The sequence below is a fragment of the Pomacea canaliculata genome, linkage group LG4, assembly GCF_003073045.1.
Source record: "Pomacea canaliculata isolate SZHN2017 linkage group LG4, ASM307304v1, whole genome shotgun sequence".
NCBI classification, from domain to species: domain Eukaryota; kingdom Metazoa; phylum Mollusca; class Gastropoda; order Architaenioglossa; family Ampullariidae; genus Pomacea; species Pomacea canaliculata.
Window position 1 is genome coordinate 5,898,017 of NC_037593.1, and position 20,565 is coordinate 5,918,581.

The following is a 20,565-nucleotide window of genomic DNA, read 5'->3' on the forward strand; positions in this document are numbered from 1 at the left end:
TGGGTGGATATAATGAAGAATTAATATCCACCATGACAGGGTCTCAGAGGAAGCAGCAATCAATCCTTAATAACAAGGTGGAATTACACTTTGGGGAAGAAATTTCAATGCACCATGCAGCCTGCAACTGTAGATAAAAAAATAAATTTTTGATGACAGCCATCTGTGATTGCTGTTGCCACGTAATGCCGTATGGCAGGACAACCATCTCTGGACGTTACTGTCACGTAAAGATACCAGTTTTGTTGTTTTATTTTGTTATTTTTAATGTAAGACATCTACAATGCCGTAATTAGTTAGGTCAACATTTTCTATTCATGTCACAGCTTTCCGAAATTTTCAGGATGTTTGCTTGTCTGCTCGCTTGTCCGGTTTCAGTCTCTTTACTAGTTTGTCTGTCTGCCTGTAGTTTGTTTTCTTGACAGAGTCTGTCTGTTTACCTGATTGCCTGCGAGCACACTTCCCGGGTATCATTGCCCGCTGGGATTAATAAAAGTGGTCATCGTCATCGTTATTATTAACTGCTTATTTTTCGCATAATCTTTCCCCCTCTCCAAGATAAGATATCACGTGGATAACATTTTCACAGATTAAGCAATAATCACACTTAACTAACAGCAGGGTTAGAGGAATTATAAGCCGGGTCTTCATACTTCTTTTTCTTTCCACTCCGAGCTGAGAGTCGAACCTGATCTCTTGATGTATGGCAAGTATTCTTGTTCTCTGAGGATTGTTTATTATTACAAAAAGAATTTTAATCTTTCTCTCTCACACACTTTCTCTTTAATAAGTCAAATTCCTTCTCATCTCCTTGAAGTACCTCAGTGTTTGCCTTCCCCCTCTACTGCAGTAATAAATAAATGTAATTACATCCACATCCCTCGCCTCTAACAACATGGTCTGTGTTAAAGAGTTATTATTATTTTATAAAGTTTTACAATGCACCCTTTTTCAGAATTGCCTTTCATACCTAAAGCAGCTTTTAGCTTTGTTGTTTGCTCACCTACCGTAGCTGCTGCATTTTACTGGAATAGGCTTGTCTGTGAAGACCTTATAAATATTTTAGGATTTTGGACAAAGGATTTGCTATGTATCTACCTCATTAGAGCTGTAAAGTGGAGCTAGAGTGTGGGGAAAATTTAAAATTTTAAAGCTAGTAACGACAATATACATCCTACTTACTCCAAATAACGGACCATAAATGTTTTCAAGTGTTGTGAGTAATGAAAATAATCAAAATTTGAAGCCGATGGTTACTCATTTTAGTGAGGTGAGCAGCGCATGACAAAGAAATCTCCCAAGGCCCGGTTATCAGGCTTTGGAAGACTTTTAACTGTGGAGTTAATTTGCCATCTGTGTTCGTTCTGGATTGATTGCGGGATGGCAGCACTTATCTGTATTCACCAGACCTTGAGGATCGATGGGGTGGACGACCTGCGCGCGCAGCTCCGGTACATGCTTGCGTCCCGACATGCATTGCGCGGTCTAACGGCTGACAACTCGCCCACACTCGGTTTCTTGTTGTTTTTTGTTTTCGTTTTCTTTTTATCTCGACCGCCTGCTGTGATTACGCTTTCCACCCAGTTTCTAAACAGAATCAAAAGGAAGTGATGGGGTTTGTTCTGACGCCGTAAGTGGCTGAGCTGATTTTATCTGAAGCACCACCGGAAGCTGGTTGAACACACACACAAACACACACAAAATCAAATGTTGTAGGCGTGTAATTCTGGTTTTTTAAAACTGGTCGTTCCCAAAGTTTTTCACCATAAATTAAACAAAAAGTAAAATGCGCGAGGGTTCAGCGTCCAGACACATGTTTATTTTTCACAATCGTCTTGTACCGCTGTCTGATCACGAACTTGTATTACTGGACTGCTGGCAGACGATTTTTTTCCAGTTAATTAGTAAAACGAGGCATGAGACTACAAAGCTTCCGGTTTAGTCACATTCATTGTTTAGGCTCGCCAAGACTAACAGCGGAGAACTTTGCAAGAGGCTAAGCGTTGGTCTTGGCAGACAGACAGCAGTCCACCTATACGTATCCATGGTCTGATGGCTAACATTTTCTACCTTCTTCTTCTGAGAGTTACATCATGACACTCTCACATTTAGGCCCTACCTGTCTTTGGGGCTTCTTACATTGTCTCCTCTCACTCTCTCTTTGTATAAATAAATAGCTCAATGTATTTTTATTTTGGTTTTTTTTTGTGTTTGTCTCTGTTTCACACACTCATTTTCTCTCTCAACCTCTCAACTCTTGTTCACTCTATTGTTTATCTCTGTACGCGAATCTGTTTCTCTTTCACACACATGGTGCCTCAGACGCAGCACACAGACAAAGACAGAGTGGAAAGAACAACCTCCCGATAAAGTGCACGAGCTAGGGAGATCAAGACATGCAAAGTTGGTTTTTTTGTTTTTTTTTTTTGTTTTTGTTTTTTTTTTTCTCCGACTGTTCCTCCCAATTAATTTCACAGCGAAAGGCTGTTGTACCCGGCTTCAGGCCACAGCAAGAGGTCAGGTGACGCAAGCACTGAACGTTAGTGATTTGACCTGCAGACTTGATATCATTACAGCTAGCTTGATTTTATTACAACTACCTTGATATAATTACAACTAACGGTAGCACCACACTTAGTTTTATATCATCACATTTGCTTGATATCATTTCAAGGAAATGTTTTGAATGTGTTGCCTGAGTGTTGTTGTCTTTTCTTCAAGCATCAATCTAGCCTCAGGCCCACAAAGGTCAAGTAGCCAGCGGACACTGTGAGCTCTTTAATGGCGGAGACGAGAACTGACAGCTCGTCATGGTCTTTAGCGAACACCTTTGTTTTTGAGGCACCTTTCTATTCCTATTTTCCAAAGGAAGCTGCACTTAGGGATTCATCAGACATTCCTGAGCAAACGACATAAAAGGTTTAATTGTTTCTCCCATCAAAATATATTCTATAATATTATCCTATTTATCAAGATTTTTCATGTAGAGATTTTTAAATGCCTGTTAGAAAGTATAATCTATATGTCTGACATGATGTCTTTAAACATTATAATTAAATTATTAAAAGTTAATTACGCTAAAAATATTTTCCACAAATGCTTTTTTTTCGAAAAAAATTTACGGTTGATTGCATCTTCTCTCTAATCTGTAATTTAAGAAAATTGTAACATCGTGCAAAATGTGAATGTGGGTGCGTGTGGGGTAGAGGTAAATGTGTGGGTGGATGGGTGGGTGACCCATTGTCAAATATGTGACTTTGTTTGCCAAAGTGGTATGTGGCTGTCATGTACAGTTTGCCAAACATGGTCACATCACTGGCAACACGCAGTCCGGGACAAGGAGGATGGACAATGCTGTCACGTGACATTTCACGTCTGGAAATGAGAAGACACGAAGACTGTATACACAAGTATACACAAGCATTTAGTAAAAGGCAAATATTACAAGAAGCTGTCTTTCATGAAACATTGACCTTTGCACAAAAAGAAATGAAGAAATTTCCAACAAAGTCTCTGTTATCTGTTATCGCACCTCACGCTTCTCGTTCTCACCTGCAGCAAGCAAATAGATAATAAATTAATAGATAAATTAATTAATACTGCGGTCGGTGGCTCTGCTTCCATGCCTTGCTCACAAGCCTTAAGTAATTGTCATTGATGAAATAAGCAACTGTGTCCTAGCAAAATAATAAGGTTCCTTCATTGAAATAAGGTACAGCTTATTTAAAATAATAAGGTTTCCTCATTAAAATAAAGTACAGCTTCTTTAAGCAGTCAGCACTGTTTACACCAAAATATATCTTTGTCGTGGAATCACTTTTTTCTCGTTTCTGTCAATTGCAGTTGAGTGACGAATATTACAACAATATATACCACGTATTAGCGGGTATCTTTAATATCTTATAACACTTGGACGAACCGAGAGCTTGTGTTGAGATCACTTTTCATGTCCTTAGCTAACCAGTTGCCTAGTAACAAGTTCTCAGGATTGTCTTTCCCATGGGGGGCAGGGAAACAACTCGCGGGTCATGTTGAAAGGAATAACATGGATGTCCCAGAAGAATATTCAGTTTATCTTGAAATTTCAGTTTGGGACAATACCTAGATATATTTACCACGCACGCGAGCACACACACACACGCTAACACACACACACACATCACGCACACACACACACACACACCTTTACAACCTGTACACCAGCTGCGACCGTCGTCGTCTGTCACTCCTATCAATGCCCGCGAAGCGCAGGTGACCACCACCACAAACACGCATGTCCGTGTCCAGCACCCTACTTCCTCCTGTTCTCAGACCTTTGAGGTCGCTGTCGCTGCCCCTGCTGCTGAAGCTGTTGTGTCCGTTTTCGCTGAGCCTGGCACCGGCGGAGGCGTGGGAAGGGTTGGTGAAGGCCAGGCGGTACTTCTCCACCGGAAGTCTCGAACGTCGGCGACCCCGGAAGAAGATCTTGACGAAGATGTCCCGGAACTGCTTGCCGATGGCGCAGTACACCACGAAGTTGGAGGCGGAGTTGACCATTACCATGGTGTCCGAAACGGAGACGAAGTGGTTACAGGGCACAGAGCACTCGAGGTACACGTCCTTCCCTCGCACCAGGATGAGCGAGAGAGCGGGAAAGAGCTCGCAGACGAAGAAGATGACGGTGACGGCGATAACCATGGCCGTGAGACGACCCTCGCGCGCTGATCGTCGACTACCAGGCTTGGAAGCCTCGGCAGGGGTGAAGGAGCTGCTGGCGCGCAGCGCTCGGATCATCAGCACGTTCAGGACGACGATGACGACGAAAGGGACGAGAAACTCGCAGACGAAGTTGATCCAGACGACGAACCAGTAGTTGTAGAAGCGACCCAGGCCGAACTCGGTGCGGTAAAAGACGATCTTGCTGACATTGTTGGTCGGGTCGTGGACGCGCTCGTTGGTGTAGGCGACGTACAGCGGAATCTGGAAGAGGACGGCCCACAGCTGGGTGACCACCACGGCCCGCCAGGCCCACTTCTTGCTGCACACGCGCGAGGCCAGAAGAGGTTTGGCCACGGCGATGTAGCGCTCGATGGTGATGAGAACCGTCAACATGGTGGTGCCAGTCTGGGCGATGTGGGGGACAGGATACAGCAGGACATAGATGGGCTTAATGAAGATGCGGTAGGAGTCCGGGATCAGCCCCGCCTGGCTGAGAGTCGTCAGGGTCTCCAGCATCATCTCCGAGAAGAGCAGCAGTGTGTCCACCATCTCCAGGCAGATGAGCAGGAAGGGCGCTGACGAGCGTTGCCGGAAGTGACCCAACACGATGATGGAGATGGTGTTGCAGAACATCCCGAAGACGGCCACTGCCGTGCCCCCGATCCCGAACACCCCTACCCGCGTTCCCCAGATATCGTCGGGGATGGAGTAGGTCTTGGTCATGTTGACGACCGAAGAATCGTTGGTTAACGACATGTTGCCGGAAATCGTCTCCTCCAAGAACCGCACGCGCCATGCTGAGAAGAATAGCATGTCTGCCTGTCCTTAAGATATATATATATAGACTCACTGAGCACCCTCCGAGGTGAGAGCAGAGTGAAAACTTTCTATTGTTATGAGTCTGATTTACTAATGTAGACTTAAATTTGACAAAAACTTTATACTGCTCACGATGTGAATGCTGTTCATTCTTGTGAACATTCCCTGTTCAACACATCCACAAAGTATTATTGCAGTTTCGGTGTTTACTTTCACGAAAAACAGATACAACACGGGCGACAGGGTGTATAGTTACACCTGCACGAGGTGCCAGCATTTTCACGCCCACCCGCCAAGAATTGATGCTGTTTCTTGCGGGTCTTCATTGAAGTAGATACTTGATACCCGGAGTTCCTGGGCGGACTTCTTCAGGCGAGATGCAATAACAACTGAATTGTAAGAGTACATGCGTTGATAAATAAATTGTTGTTTGTTTATTCACTCAAATTATTTTGGACTTATTTGTTTTCATCAGGAGCTCAATCAGGCAGCAAGTATAGGTAATAGTCTCATCAACTCTTCTTTCTCGATAATAAGTTTTTAACACGAACAGTCCTAAAATTTCAGTTTATGAACAAAATATTCCGAAACAGTTTGATTATTATGAAACTCTTCCAAGAGGAGGATCGTTCATGCGCTATTTGCTGTTAATGGTCTCCCATATCGTCCCCCGATGTAGGGAAACTGTAGACTAACCTTTATAAAAGTATAACTGAAAACGATTGTGGATTTTTGAAGACTCTTCTGTCATATTCCTGGCTAACGAAAAGAGGGTTTGAAGGCGTGAAGCAATGAACTACAATTTCTTGAAAACACTTCACAAATTTCTTTCAAGATAAGTCATAAACCTTGGTCATCGATGAGTCCAATGTTTTTCACTTGTTTAACCTAAATACCAACGCTCATGAAAGGAGGGGACAGCTAGCAGAAAAGTTGTGAATAATCATATAATCATCAAGATGTATAAGAGTTATTTTGAAAAAAAAAAATCAGTTTGGGGAGGTGGGGGACAAGGCGACTGCGGTCGGAGAAGAAAAGTCGGAACTGACTGTCAGAACGACTGTCTCGTCCACAGCTGTCCACGCCAGGTCCGAGTCTTTCCCCCGAAGAGTCGGTTGTCAACAGGGTCCTTCTTCATTTGTGAAGACAGACGATGTTTTCGCCTTCCCGCGTCGGCCTCGCCGAAGTCTCGTGGGAAGAGACGCTCCGAGACTTTTCCGGTGATGGTCCAAATCGGGGAAGAGGTTGGTGGAGAGCGGGTTTGGGGCTCGCCTGGACCTTATAAATGTTTCTGCTTCCGTGAGGCCGGCTGGTAAAGATACCTTGACGACAAAGAGACTAATTGTTTATCGCAGGTGTGTCCGGGAGATTGGTCAGGGTGGGGCTGGAGGGGATAGAGGACAACTGCTGACGCTGCAGGTGCTGTTGATCAGTTTGACAGTCCACGGGTCTGTCCTCCGTCATGCGAGCCAGGTGAGTGTCCACGATGAAAGCTTGCTTCTGTCACACTTGAGGCAATAATATCCCAGAAGGCCAGGTGGGGACAGCGCCAGCGCACATTTCCTGTAAGGCGATCCAAGTGGGTTATCCTCGACAGATCTCGTGACGTCACCGCAGGGTAATCAGGATAAATGAGGGTAAGCTGACCTGCTGTGTGGGCACACGATGAAGTCCCTTTGACAGAGACCAACAGACGGCGTTACTATTTTTGTCTTCTAGCAATCACAGACCTGAAAAAAATAAACGAATTTTTTTAAAGATGAAATTGGCTGTGTAAAAAAAATTTTCATCGCAAAATACGGCTTTTCTGCTATATTTTTTTTTTTTGGACCAATGATAATTTAATAATTTGATAATTTAGTAACCGTGAACCAGAATGTATTTAACAGGTGCTGGACACTCTGACTCACATACACACTCATCTACTAACACCCACTCGCTAACCCCACTCATTCTCTCAGCCACCCAGCTCATCAGCCAGACAGACTTGTTTGCACTCTCCAAGTCCCCACCGAGACTGAGTGTGGGGGAAGGGAGGAAAGGGATGATGGAGGGGTTAAGGATTCCAGACATATTCAGTTAGTCTTTTTTTTTCCTCTCTCCTACGATGGTCTGGCTGATTGACCACCCACAGAACTCGGTAACCCGGGGTGGCCTCGGACTGATGTCTCGTGCAGTTTGTGTCGGGCGGGTAAACACGTTTCTGTGAAGACTCACACCAAAAGCTGTGTTTTCAGTCTGCACCCAGACAAGCATCAAAGCCATTAGTGTCAAGCTTGCAGGCAGATTTCCGTAGAAGTGCATCGAGCCAATCGATGATGTATTTATTTTTACCCTGATGATTTGATTTGCATCGTCGGTTTACTTTCTAATTATTTGAAGGCCGCGTGTCACTGCGGGCTCCAGTCTTTACACTGTAGACATTGCTTATTAAGCTCCATTACAGGAGATGGAAAAAGTTGCTGTTGTAGTTTCTGTTTAATTTCTAACGCCGACTTTCTAATCTCACTTTTCTTGGGGCCAGCTTTACGATAGGGCGGTGCGTATCCCCTTTCCCTCGATGCCTTACCTTTTCCAATCCTCTGTGGAGAGGGTACCCATTCCCAACAGCTGAGAAAAAATGAGAAAGCTGGATGAGCAACACGGGTATCAAACCGGCGCGACTCTCAGTTCGGACGCCAGCGCTCTAACTCCTGCTTATCCTTCCACCCCGAGATCGTCTACCCACAACCCTCCCAAAGCATATCTCTCTTTTTTTTTCTTTTTACATCCGGAATAACAGTAAACACGAGTCATTCATTCATCAATCAATTATCCCTTCATATTTCCTGCTTGCAAGATTGCTATTTCTGTACTCGACATTTTTAGTGGAGTATATAATATGATTGGCGGGGCGTTCAGTGCAGAGTCACATACCCTGACAATATTGAAAGCTTACACTAATGTGTTATTCAAGAAAATTAAACCAGAAGCTGCGTGTTGCACCGGTCACAACTCATTAAATTATTGGCAACAAAGTCTGGTCATCACAAGATGACAACAGCACAATGTGCGTGCGTGCGTGGGTGTGTGCGTGTGATTTATTTTTAAATTGCTGAAAACATTAAGGGGTACAAAATTAAATTAGAATACTAAAATATCAATGAAGATTAATGACACTTTAATAATTATTCAGCGCCCACTCGCTCTAGCAAATCAGTTCGCAAAGTAAAGGTTACTGTGTGTCTGGCATCAACTCTGTATCGACGGAATCTCTGGACCAGAATTATGTCCTCCATTCCGTTTGCTGAGTCCCCTATCTTGTAATTGAATGCATTAACTATCCTGCTTGCTGAGTCTTTTTTTTTTTTTTTTTTTTTTTTTTTTTGTCTGGAGGTAAGGTTGTAATTATTCTTCCAACCAATTTAAAATGATTGTAAAGCCACGTTTAGAAAGATTGGCTTCTATAATTCTGTAAACATGAACACAAATAACATCTGCAACTTACTGGTCGCTAAAAGAAAACTTTAGAGTTTGAGAAATACTGAATAAATTCAGATCCAGTCCAATACTCTTTAGGCTTGGCGGTCTCATATTTTCTATTCAACAAGTAAGACATAGATATACCTAGAGAACAAAGAACATGCCTATTGTGCTGACAAGTGGAGTCAGGGGAGAAACTTCTTTATGTTTCTGTCCTCACCCAACTGCTCTGGTACCAAGATATTCTGTCATTACCTGAAATATCATTTGATGAATAATAGTAAATATCAAAGCACACAAAAAATTAAAGCAGTTTCCTTTTAACAATATCTTTGTTGAATTATGGTTTATATAGTCTTTCTTTCCTTGATAACAATCCTTTATATCTTGCTATTGTTATGTAAATGTCTCTGCTTGTTTGTTATTTATGTATTATTCCCTCATCAGTCTGCAGAATGCCATGTTCATGATATAGTATTATTGTATGATATATCCTTGCACAGTTCGGCTTACATCTAACGGCTAAAATATCCCCTGGCTTTCAAGCTCATGCCATAAACAAGCAAAAAATGAAATTATTCCAGCAGCAGGAGTGACATTAATCACACGCTCATATAGAATGAAAACAAACTCATACTCCCACATAAAAATCACATTAACCAGATGGCAGTGTATAAGTATTTTTTAAAAAAATTCCTCCACAGCCTAGAGAAAAATAACTTTACTCATCATATTTCTTACAGTATAGGGAAAGAGGAAACCGGCTTTCTTGACAATCCTGTGGTATGGAACTTTTGTGTTTTGAGGACCACCTTTGTGATGGTCGCTTGCATAGCATCTCAGCATCAAGGAAGATGATTAGGACAATGAATATGACCCTGAACTCTCCCCCTCCCCAAAACATGTTCATACAATCTATCCTGCAGACAATCTACTACAAAGCAAAAAAATAAAAACCTTAAAAAATTCCTCAATGATACCACCAATTAAAAGAACAAAAGGTAAATTTCAACACAAACATCAGATGATGTTTCCCAATCTCTCAGAATATTGAACGAGAATCGACAGAAACAGATCGCAGACAACTCAAGTGCAAAACATACCGCGTTCAGCTTTCCGCACGGTCGAGGGTCGATGGTGGCCATCGGTGCCGGGGTAAAAAAAATAAAAGTTGTTCAGAAACTGCTGTCTTGTGGGGTGGCATGAATTGAACCATTCATCTTGCTGGCTGCAGGGCAGCTCCTGGCACAGTGACGCACGGACTTGACGTGGTGCCACGTGCTAGCCAGCGCCTGCCTTATCTAACTCCACCTTCCAGTCTCGGAACCTCACTTCCGGTTGTGCAAACCCTCCCGGTCCCTCCCAGACACCTCTCAAGATGGCCATATCGAACGCAAACTTTTCTCGCCGCAGGTCGGGTGGCTTTTTAATGCGAAACGGAATGCATCGCCGTGCATTCTGGGTGTCAGACTGCGGGTGCTGTATGTCAAGGTGAGTGACGGGGCCACCAGATGTCGCCATCATTTGGTTTGCGTCACGTCACATCCGGGAGGCTGTTTTACAATACTGCGGCATTTGGAGATGGAAATCAGCGTAAAATAAGCACTTAAGTGTAGACCAAAAGTCGGGACTTGATTCGATTAACAACCTCACATTCAAATTATTTTTTACCAAAATAGTTTTGAATGGTCCGGTGCGTTGTGTCTTGGTTCTCCATTGTGGAGTACAGGGAGGTAATCACGTCGCAGCATGGCTTGTGTCAGCCATCGGCTAAAATGAAACAGGGATGATAATTGACTGATTCGTTACAAATTGTTACTTCGTTTGCATAAACTGAGGTCTGTACGCATCTAATTAGCAGTCAGCCCTTTTTTTAAACAAATCGTGTAGGGTTTCCAAAATGTGGTTCACAGTTGAATATGGCGACTAACTACGCCCACTTGGTACTTAAGTGCCCTTCAGCAGTGGATAGTTGCCATCAGCCTTCATTTACTTCCTGAATTTCCTTCCTTTTCTAAAGGATTTAAAGAAGGCTGCGACATCTTCAATGCACAGATCAATTAATGACCAGTTTTACAGAGAATAAATAATCCTAACGAATCCTAATGAACGAATTAATTCAGCTAATTTGAATATTTTTTTAATACATTTTTGGAGAATGATTTAGAATGGTGTAGATGATAAAACACTGTTGCCCTAATACTTTTTTCTATTTAGTTATAACGAATGTTATATGAGAATAAAAAAATGTATTTTGACGTTTGGCTTTTTTTTTTTTTTTTTTTTTTTGGTTCTTCCTTCCTTTTTTTGACATTGTCAGACACAGGTGCCTTTACTTTCGGGGTCAAATGGAGAATTCAAGCTACCAAATGGTGTTCAGACTCTGGTGTATATTCCTTTCTGTTACTTTATCCCAGTACATCTTTGATATGTCTTCCTAACCGTGGGCTCGGTGGTAAAGCAGCCTCTAGGGTCTAGACACAGGCTTTGTAACGGAGACAAGACCCTTGGCGTTGATGTTCCCATAATGCCCCACAGCAAGGACCATGAAAATGTTCTTCCTTCATGACTGGGTCCTCTTTCTAAAAGAAAAGTTCAAAGTGACATTTTACTAATTATTCTACTTACTGCCATTCTGCATTCCCACCACACCACAGGACACTTGGGAGTTGTCTTCTACAGCAGCCTGAGGCCGTGACCTCCAGTGACCTGGCTAAGAGTTGTCTCCTGGTTGAAACTCACTTTTTAAAATTATTGTTGTTGCTCCCCCTAATTTGATCTTTCAGCTGGAGGTACGTTCTTTGGCGTCTTCCGGCTAAATATAGCCGTGGGCAGGGAAGCCAGATGCAGGCTATTCGCGTTTAGAGTTGTTCGATCCCCATCTCCGCCTCCCCCGTCCTCATCCCACCCACCCACCGGTCTGGGTCAACTGTTCTTCAGTTTCAGAACTCGTTGGTCTCTAAGGAACCCGATAGTCTTAATCGGGGTTCAGCCGTGTTGTGTTTCAAACTGTTTACCTTAAATACCTTAGTCGTCTGCTTTTGTTTTGTTCCAAAGATCAACCTTGACATCGTCAGAACTGTTTTCCTTTATCTTCCCTTTACTTCCAGTATCGTTCAGCCTTGCTCACTTCTTCAACCTCCATTTTTCAGCTTCCTGTTGTTGTTTTTTTTTTAGGATTTTGTTTTCTTGACACACGTTTGATGTCTACAGGTGTGTCAAAGCTTCGAGAAACGAGTCAGGTAGTAATCTTCTTGCCCTCTTGGTTGATCTCTTGGAGCTCAGGTTTCAAATGACAGTCTTGACACCCGTGTACCCGCTTACAACTTTGAACTTATCCCCGTGGTTGACAGACATATTTCACTTACCTCTTTCGTCATGTCACCTACAGTCCCTCCGCACCGAGGCTCACTACTGAAGTGATGGATGCAAAGGTGTTCTGCGTGCTGACCGTCACAGGATAAAAACAAGTTTGTCATTCCCCAGATATATCTTCTTGAATCACGGGGAGGTACCAAAGTATCTGATTATGGAAGCAAATATTCACTACACTAATCTGAAGCTGGAATATCTTTCCTGGATCCGTTACTTGACCAGATATTTTTTGTAAATATTTTATGGAGAAAACAAGTCACATCGGAGCAGACTTAAACAAATCATCTATCTTCTCCAGGACACCTCTCGTCCAAGTTTTTGCGCCCGTCTCCCAATCCGAGATCAAAGACATCTTTACGAGGTCTCCACAGAACTGCTGGTCTCTTGATCCTGGTCCCATCCACCTCTTCTGTGTGGATAATTCCAGTAATCACATCCATCATCAACATTCTTTGTCACCCGCCACGTGACCTCCTCTTCCTAGCATGCTGCTGTCATCCAGCTGCTAAAGAAGTCCAAAGACTCAAAAAATAATCGCCCTGTATCAAACCTCCATTTGTTATATAAAATACTGGAGAAAGCTGTGCTTCGTCAACGACACCACCACTGTGAAGATCATTAACTACCAGGGCCATCTCCTTCTCAATCTGTTTAAGTGAACTCAGTTACACAGAGACATCTTTGCTTCGTGTGGTCAGTGATTTGTTTTACCACCACACACCACTCGGACGAGTGGATGAAAGCAATCAAATTACTTCTGAATGAAGACAAAACGGAGCTTCTAACTGTAAGCATGAAGTACTCCACCTTCCACCACTATTACATTATCAGGTGTGAGCACCCTCCTCTCCCAGGCGGTGAGAACTCTCGGTGTGATCATTGACACACCACTCTCACCACTGAACCTCATTAATGCAGTCTGTAAACCAATTTTTCTAAAGCATCGCAGAATTAGCCAAGACTTTCATTTATCGTTTCTGCCACCAAGAAATTTAAGTCTGTATTTGTTCTGTCCCTGGGGAGCTATTCCAGCTCCCTGTTTGCTGAGCTTCCCGAGCTTTAAAGAGCGCCACACCGAGCTGCCCGCATTGTCTTACATAAGTCTGATCACGTGACATCCCTCCCTCCGTGAGCTGCACGTGCTGCCTCCCCATGTGCTCTTTGAATACCAGGGGGGAACCACACTCTGTTCCCGTTGTTTTCACGACCTAGTCTCGTGGTACCTGAGTTATTAATACCCTATTAATACCCTATTAATACCCTATTAATACCCTATTAATACCCTATTCATACCCTATTGCTCCCTTGTTAAGACCTTGTCAGTCCAGTCGTTGCCTCCTGCATGCGCCACGTATCAGACAGGATAAGTTCGGGCGCCGCTCTTTTCCTCCCATGGCCCCAGTGTCTGGAATGATTTGCCACCAACCGTCACTTTGCACAAGTGCCACCGTTGATGCTTTCAAGTCTGCCAGCGCCACCTTTTGTGGGAACACTTCATTAGCTGGCGGCTTTCTCTTTTCTCTGACCCTTGCACTCCTTGTGGTAATGTGTTTTATTTAGGCGCATGTGTGAGACACACAGACAGACAGACAGACAGACAGACAGACAGACAGACAGACAGACAGACAGACAGAAAAAGAAAAATATAAACTGATTTTTGTCAAAGTGCAGTCAAGAAAAGGCTCCAAAGAATTATTCTTTTAAAAAAAAAGAATAGAAGGACCTCTTTGAAAATTTATAGCAACATTTTCCATTCGGATCTAAACTGTGGAAACTTTTATTTTCTTTCCCTCCCCAAAATTATTTTGTTGATCTCTTACAGAATTAAAGACATTAAAGCCGGCCACAGCAAGCGGAGGTCAAATCTCACAGGTTCAGTCTTCTTTCAACAAACTCGTATTTTACCTCTCGCTGCAATAATGCCGAACACTCTGACAGTTGTTTGAACCTTCTAATGACAAAGAGGTAAAAAAAGAGGTAAAGAGGTAAAAATCTTCAGTGCCAGGGGAAACACTAGGACACATGTTAGAGAAAACCTTTAGAAGTTGTTAACTCGGGTATCCTAGGCAACGAGAAGAACAACTAAGAAAACCCTAGAGAGAAGGAGAGGTTGTGTTACTTCACAGAAACTGTGCTCTGAGAAACATAAATTTCATCTTTAGGCATCAAAACACAAGTTCTTGATGGAGATATGGCGAGGAAGGGAGAAGGGACAAACAATCATCGTCAATGAGGTCGATGGGAAAGTTTGCATGAGCTGAAAGTCTTGGGAAACGGTAAGGTGAGCTGTAAACGACCTGAGTTTTATTTACCAGGTTGTCTGTCCGTAGCAAAGGTCATTGTCAGATGGCTGTTGCATCTGAGTTGCTTTTCTTTGTAAATTGTGAATTTTACTGCTGGATGCTAATTGTTTGTAACACTCGAACACGCGCTCACACGCACGCACAAGCGCGCGCCACTTCGTACTTTCGGGAAAATTCGATCAACAATTTTACGCCTTGTGACCGATTTATCTGCCTTCATTTCATCTCCATTATTTCCTCACGGACCGAATTCATCCTACCGAAGCTGTAAATGAGACGCCTGGGAGATGAACTTTTTCTCCCTCCACAACTCACTCGTCTCTCTCTCTCTCACACACACACACACACCTTCACAAAATAAAACAAAAACTCCTCAAAGTCAAATTTCGACAGATCGACTAAATTTATCAAAAAGAAAACACCAACAACAAACCAGAATGGATGGCTCTAATCAGCCAGGGCAAAGAAAGACGAGATTTGAAGGCTACGAAGGAAGCAGTGTCATTACTGGTAATTTACCGACTGACAGCATCTAGATGGCAACTGTCTATCAGTGAATAAGGTTCAGTTAAAGGCTAACCCGAGTCAAACAAATTAATCTGAAAGTCACTTAGAAGTAAGACGAACAGCATCTCTTCAAGAGGTTACTAGAAAATACATTGAGAATTTTCTGGATGGGGTTAGGGAGATAAGAAAAGTACTCATGAGCTGCACGAATTAACCTTTATTTTGCCTGCTGACATTACAGCCATTAGAGAACTTCTAACGAGAGATTGCTGTGGGCTGCAAGTAGAAACTCGCGAAAAATAAGGTCTTGGCTCGTTACAAAACTCAGGTGAAAAGTGTGATCTACAAAAGCGAGTACCTCCCTAGCGGAACTAGGTGTCTTTCTCGGCTCCGATTATGGGGAGTTAGTATTTTCTTCTTTCTTCTTGTTCCTAATGTTCCCAGTGGAGCTGAAGCCGCGAGACATATCTTACAATAAGTTAAAGCCACTCGTCTAAAACAGTTTTGCTCTCGGGTTAGCATTTAACCGACGCTGGCCGAAAACAAAACTAGGAGCATCAGAAACACATGGTCCCTGGGCATTCTTATTTAACATAAATAACGGTTTGGTCTGCCGGTGCGTGATATAAAGAGAATAGTCTCCCTTTGGCGAGTTAACTCCCGTGACACCCACGGATGAGCTGTTTCCGCCCACCACGGGAGCGCGATGTAGACTGTAAGCATTCGTTCATGGAGTGCTTGGGAGAGCCGCCTGTGCAGCCAACAATTTCCCCAAACTGTGGTCAATACCACATCAATCAAAGCTGGCAAACAGTCCACTTCCTGATCTGCGCCTCGGCACCCAGTGCGCATGTCTGTTGCTTCGGAGCTAATGCGTGTGTTGCGGTTTGGTCTGGAAGGAATGGATGCTGGTTGTTATGAATTTTACTTTCAACAGAATAAAATGGTTGTGTATTCCTTTGAACAGAAGTTGTTGTTGTTGTTGTTGTTGTTGTTGTTGTTGTTGTTGTTGTTGTTGTTGTTGTTGTTGTTGTTGTTGTTGTTGTTATGGCTGCTGCCAGGTTCCTTGGGACCCTACTTATTTATGAAACAAGAGAAACCCTAACCCTTGGACAACATGGAATTCAAGGGAAGCGTCTTCGCAGTCATGTAGCGGGGTCCAGACCCCGTATCTTGTAACTTTACCCCTGGGGCTGTAGCTATGAGGCAGTGGCAAGGATGTAAAAGGTAAAGAAACAAAGTTATTTTGCAGATTCTGAAACCTTAATAACTTCAGGGACCGGATATAAGACATTCGTTCTATTTATTGACCCCTTGAGGAGCCTGGACAAATTGACTATGCCCAAACAACAGTTCATCATACAATTTCATTTCTTAAAGCTTGAATAAATATGAATACATAAAAGCAAATATAGGACAGCAATTATGTTAATATCAGTTAGGCATTAAACTGACTTAAACCAGACATTGTTTATCAAAACTATTGCAAACAATTTTGATAAATTTGACAAGTTTTCTCAGTACATGCTTTGTACGAAGCAGAAGAGACTTCAATTTTTCCCAGAATATTTAAAATAAAATTAAATTAAGGAATTTCTTTTTTCTTTCATTTTTGAAGCAATCACGGACTAAAATTCGTCTCCAAGAAACCAACAGTGTTGTCCATAGGAATGGGAATCCCATGGGAATCCCATGGGAAACGTCCCATGGGATGGGATGGGATGGGACAGCACACATTTGTATTTCCCATGGTAGTCGATACTTGATATTGCAAAATAAATTTACTGTTATTTCATTCATCAAGGATTTAAATCTTTCCTCTGAATCATCTATTGTATGTGAAGTAGCAGGAATTATAGAACAAAAGCCGAAAAGTGGTTTTCAGTGTTGTCCATAGGATTGTTAATACCATGGGAATCCCATGGGAAACATCCCGTGGGATGGGACGGGATGGGACAGGCATAAATTGCCATGGGATGGGATGGGACGGGATAGAAAAATATGTCCCATGGACAACCCTGGAAACCAAGCTTCACATTTATTAACACGCTTGCCCTTGCTTTCCCCATATTTCCCCCCAGGACAATATTTCCCCTTGATTCAATAACTAGTCCTGCAGGCTGAATGGCCTGTCTCCCCGCCACCAGATGAGATGCAGGGCACTGGCACAGGACATGGTGTAAGAAAGCACTCACAGCACGAATTAAGCATTTCCATCTCGACCCACTGCACCGCCATTATCAAGACGAAGACTGCAAGAACTCATGCTGCGGTCCATAACAGGATCGAAGCCCGGCCAGTAACGATTTCTGTAAGTCGACAAGCGCTGCCCGACGGCGAGGAGAGATAATGAAAGCGATGTGTTTCTATGTCGGTTGTTGCTAATGCTTATGTCAAATCGTTTCCACCAATCAGCGAGCACGTCTGTTAATACAAACAGGTTTTGTAAAAGCGTCAACAGTTTCTGCCAAAAATCTTTTTTATTCTAGAAGTATAAAGTTTTATTTCTCTAAAACCATTTCCCACCCACTCATCCACCCCCATTCACTTTTTACTTTTACCTCCTTTCCCTACCCTTTGACCTTTCCAATAAATCTTCCCAGGTTTTAACCCCTTTGTCTTTAAATCCCTGGTCATTTTTTTATCATCCATAAATCACTGATGATCAATCGATTGGCTGTCAGTTAAGTCTGCGCAGCCATGATGACAAACTGTTCTTTTTTTACTATTTGTTCTACGTTTTGTTATTTGCTTGTTGCGTACGAGAGAGTAAAAAAAAAGGAGAAGCCGACTTGATGGGTTTGTACTTATGCGGGGCTCGTAAGTCCAGTCCCTCAATTTACCCTAACTGCGGCTGGTTTGTCGTTCGAAAAGTAGCATTAAGGCAGCCCCTAGAATTATTCGTGAACTTTCCATCAATTTAAAGGAGTAGTGGGATGCAATTTTGTTTTTCGAATGATCAGGTAAAGCTTAATAGATATGCTGTTTACCCAAATCGGGGTGAATACCCCCATTCAACAATACAGAGGTCAGGACTAACCCTAACCCTAACACTAACCCTTCCTCTCCGTAACCCCATCGTAAAGGCTTGAACCAATGGGAAGTCTGAGACCGCATTTTAATCATGCGTAGTTGGGTACAAACGTGACGTCACGATTTGTTGACTGTGAATGATGTTTGTATCTCCAGAACGGAAGCTCAGAGAATATTCATCCAGATTTGCCAAACAATAACTAGAATTAAGCTTTACTCAATCATTAGAAAACAAATTACACTTCTCTAATCCTTTGAAGACTACCGGAGAGCTCGACAAATGTAGTGACAAGCCACAAGACCAAGAGATTAACAATGAAAAAGATCATCCCTTGACAAACACAAATACACAAGAGTATAATAAAACAAACACGATAACGATCTTGTGCAAAAGCATGGTAGCTCGATTGATAATTTTGTGAAAACATGGAGGACATGTCTAAATCGAGTGTCAGACGACCGAAGGCACACATGATGAAATTCATTCCTATATTTGTAATTACAAAAAGCAATAACTTCAGGTTCAAATAATCTGACCCGCTCTGACAACTTCTCAATCCCCTTGCCTCTAAATGATGTTCTAGCATGATTGTTTTCTGCCCGTAATAATTATATATATTTCCTTTTAGCTTCCTCATTTTATTTCTCCTCAATCACTATTATTCCATGTTGTCCACGTGGTGTTTTATTACAGGCTTGTTAGGACCACGAATCTTCATTTTGGCAAAAAGAATCTTGAATTGAGTTTTAACCCAAAAAATTGCACACCTCAAGTTCTTTAAGTTCTGAGAATCCTAAGGGCTGCTTTACTTCAAAATTATGTTTTTTCGGTCAATAAAAAATTTTAATAAAAATGAGAGGAAAATGGTTTACTAGTATAAACGGCCCTTGAGCCCAGGTTAAAGCCCATCGAACATCAGAGACAGGATGTTGTTTCTAATTACTTATAGTTACCTAATGAACATACTTCATACTAAACATTATATTTTTTCAAACTTTCAAGATAAGTGACGATAAAAGGTCATGATATTTAACAAAAATAACTGCAAAGTTGGAGGAAGTCTCAAGAACTAAGAATGAATAAATGTGAATCATCATTGTGATCATCCTGAATATCATTATGATGATGACAATCGTCCTTGTTTTTTTCTGTATTGCAATAATGCTTTGGTAGTCATCCGGGAAGTCTAATACATCTCCAAATATATTCCTAGAAGTTAATTTCCTTCTTTCATGAGCCTGCGAGAAAGTATTGAACCTCCGGATGACATGCATAAATGATGGCGACACACGCGACACTCGAGTGACAGGAGAAAATAATCTTCAGCAAGAATTCAGCAAGAAATGAGAAACCTGCCACAGGAACAAGCTGCAGGAAAGAAAGCTGGAGAAGCCATTACAGCAGATGTTTTGTCGGGTACACCACGGGTAGCTAATCATTAGTCTCGCTTTCACTCTCTCTCTCTTTCTTTGAAGAATTACAATTTCATCGTTTCTGTCTTATTTGGGGAGTGAGAGAGAGAGAATACTTATTAACAGGTTGCTGTACAATAAATGAGAATCACTTTTTAATTTAGTTCAAGCTGTTTAAAAATTCCAGCAAAGTGTGAAGCTCTCAGAATGTGAACATCTACTAAGTGTAGGTTAACCTTTTGAACTCCTGGAACATGATGGCTGTAGACAACTATAATAGTTTGATACTGAGTTAAATTTCAGAATTTTTCTTATAGCTTACTCCTTGAATATATGGTATAAAGCCTTAAAATTAGAAATTGATAATTAAGTTCATGATAATTCATTTCCCTTTGAACTATTCACATTGGAACCGTTATTAATAAAGAAGGCTTTTTTTCTTCTCTCCTTTTCCCTTTCTTCTTCTCTACCACTCAAGCATCAATTTCTTTCAGTCTCTCTCTGCTGAATCTTATCATATTTATTAATTGCTCTTTTATTTCTTTCTTTATATCTCATATAAATATAAACTATGCTATAGTTCAAAAAAATGACAAGAAGAGGTTACTAGCCTTATTATTCTGGCATCCATCAACTGACGACACTAAAGTCGTTTTACCAAGACTCACTCAAAGAGGACAGATAATCAACTTACATCAGCCTCTCACGGTATTCCAGTTCCTCCATCCCTGAGAACAAGACTCCTTGAGAGCCCGCGGCGCATCCATCTTTGACTGTGCAGGCCGTCAGACGAACTCCTTCACTGACGTGGCCGTCCCGCCAGCCGACCGACCAGCCGACCAGCCGACACGCACAAGGTAGAAGCTGCAAGCGTGTCCTCCCGTCCTCCACTTCAATCGCTGAACTCTCGGCTGACCTCGCGGCTCCAGATCAGCTTCCAAGTGAAATCTGATGT

At 42.3% G+C, this 20,565-nt stretch overlaps 1 protein-coding gene across 1 annotated transcript; it reads right to left on the minus strand.

The window, feature by feature from the left end:
• Window positions 1-1,936: 1,936 nt before the first annotated feature.
• On the minus strand, window positions 1,937-20,433 carry LOC112561263 (FMRFamide receptor-like). Its single transcript, XM_025233633.1, has 2 exons — window positions 20,305-20,433; window positions 1,937-7,247 (listed from the first exon to the last, which is right to left on the minus strand). The coding sequence occupies exon 2, from the start codon at window positions 5,509-5,511 to the stop codon at window positions 4,186-4,188; it is 1,326 nt and encodes a 441-aa protein (XP_025089418.1). The 5' UTR covers window positions 5,512-7,247; window positions 20,305-20,433; the 3' UTR covers window positions 1,937-4,185.
• Between the last annotated feature and the right edge of the window lie 132 nt (window positions 20,434-20,565).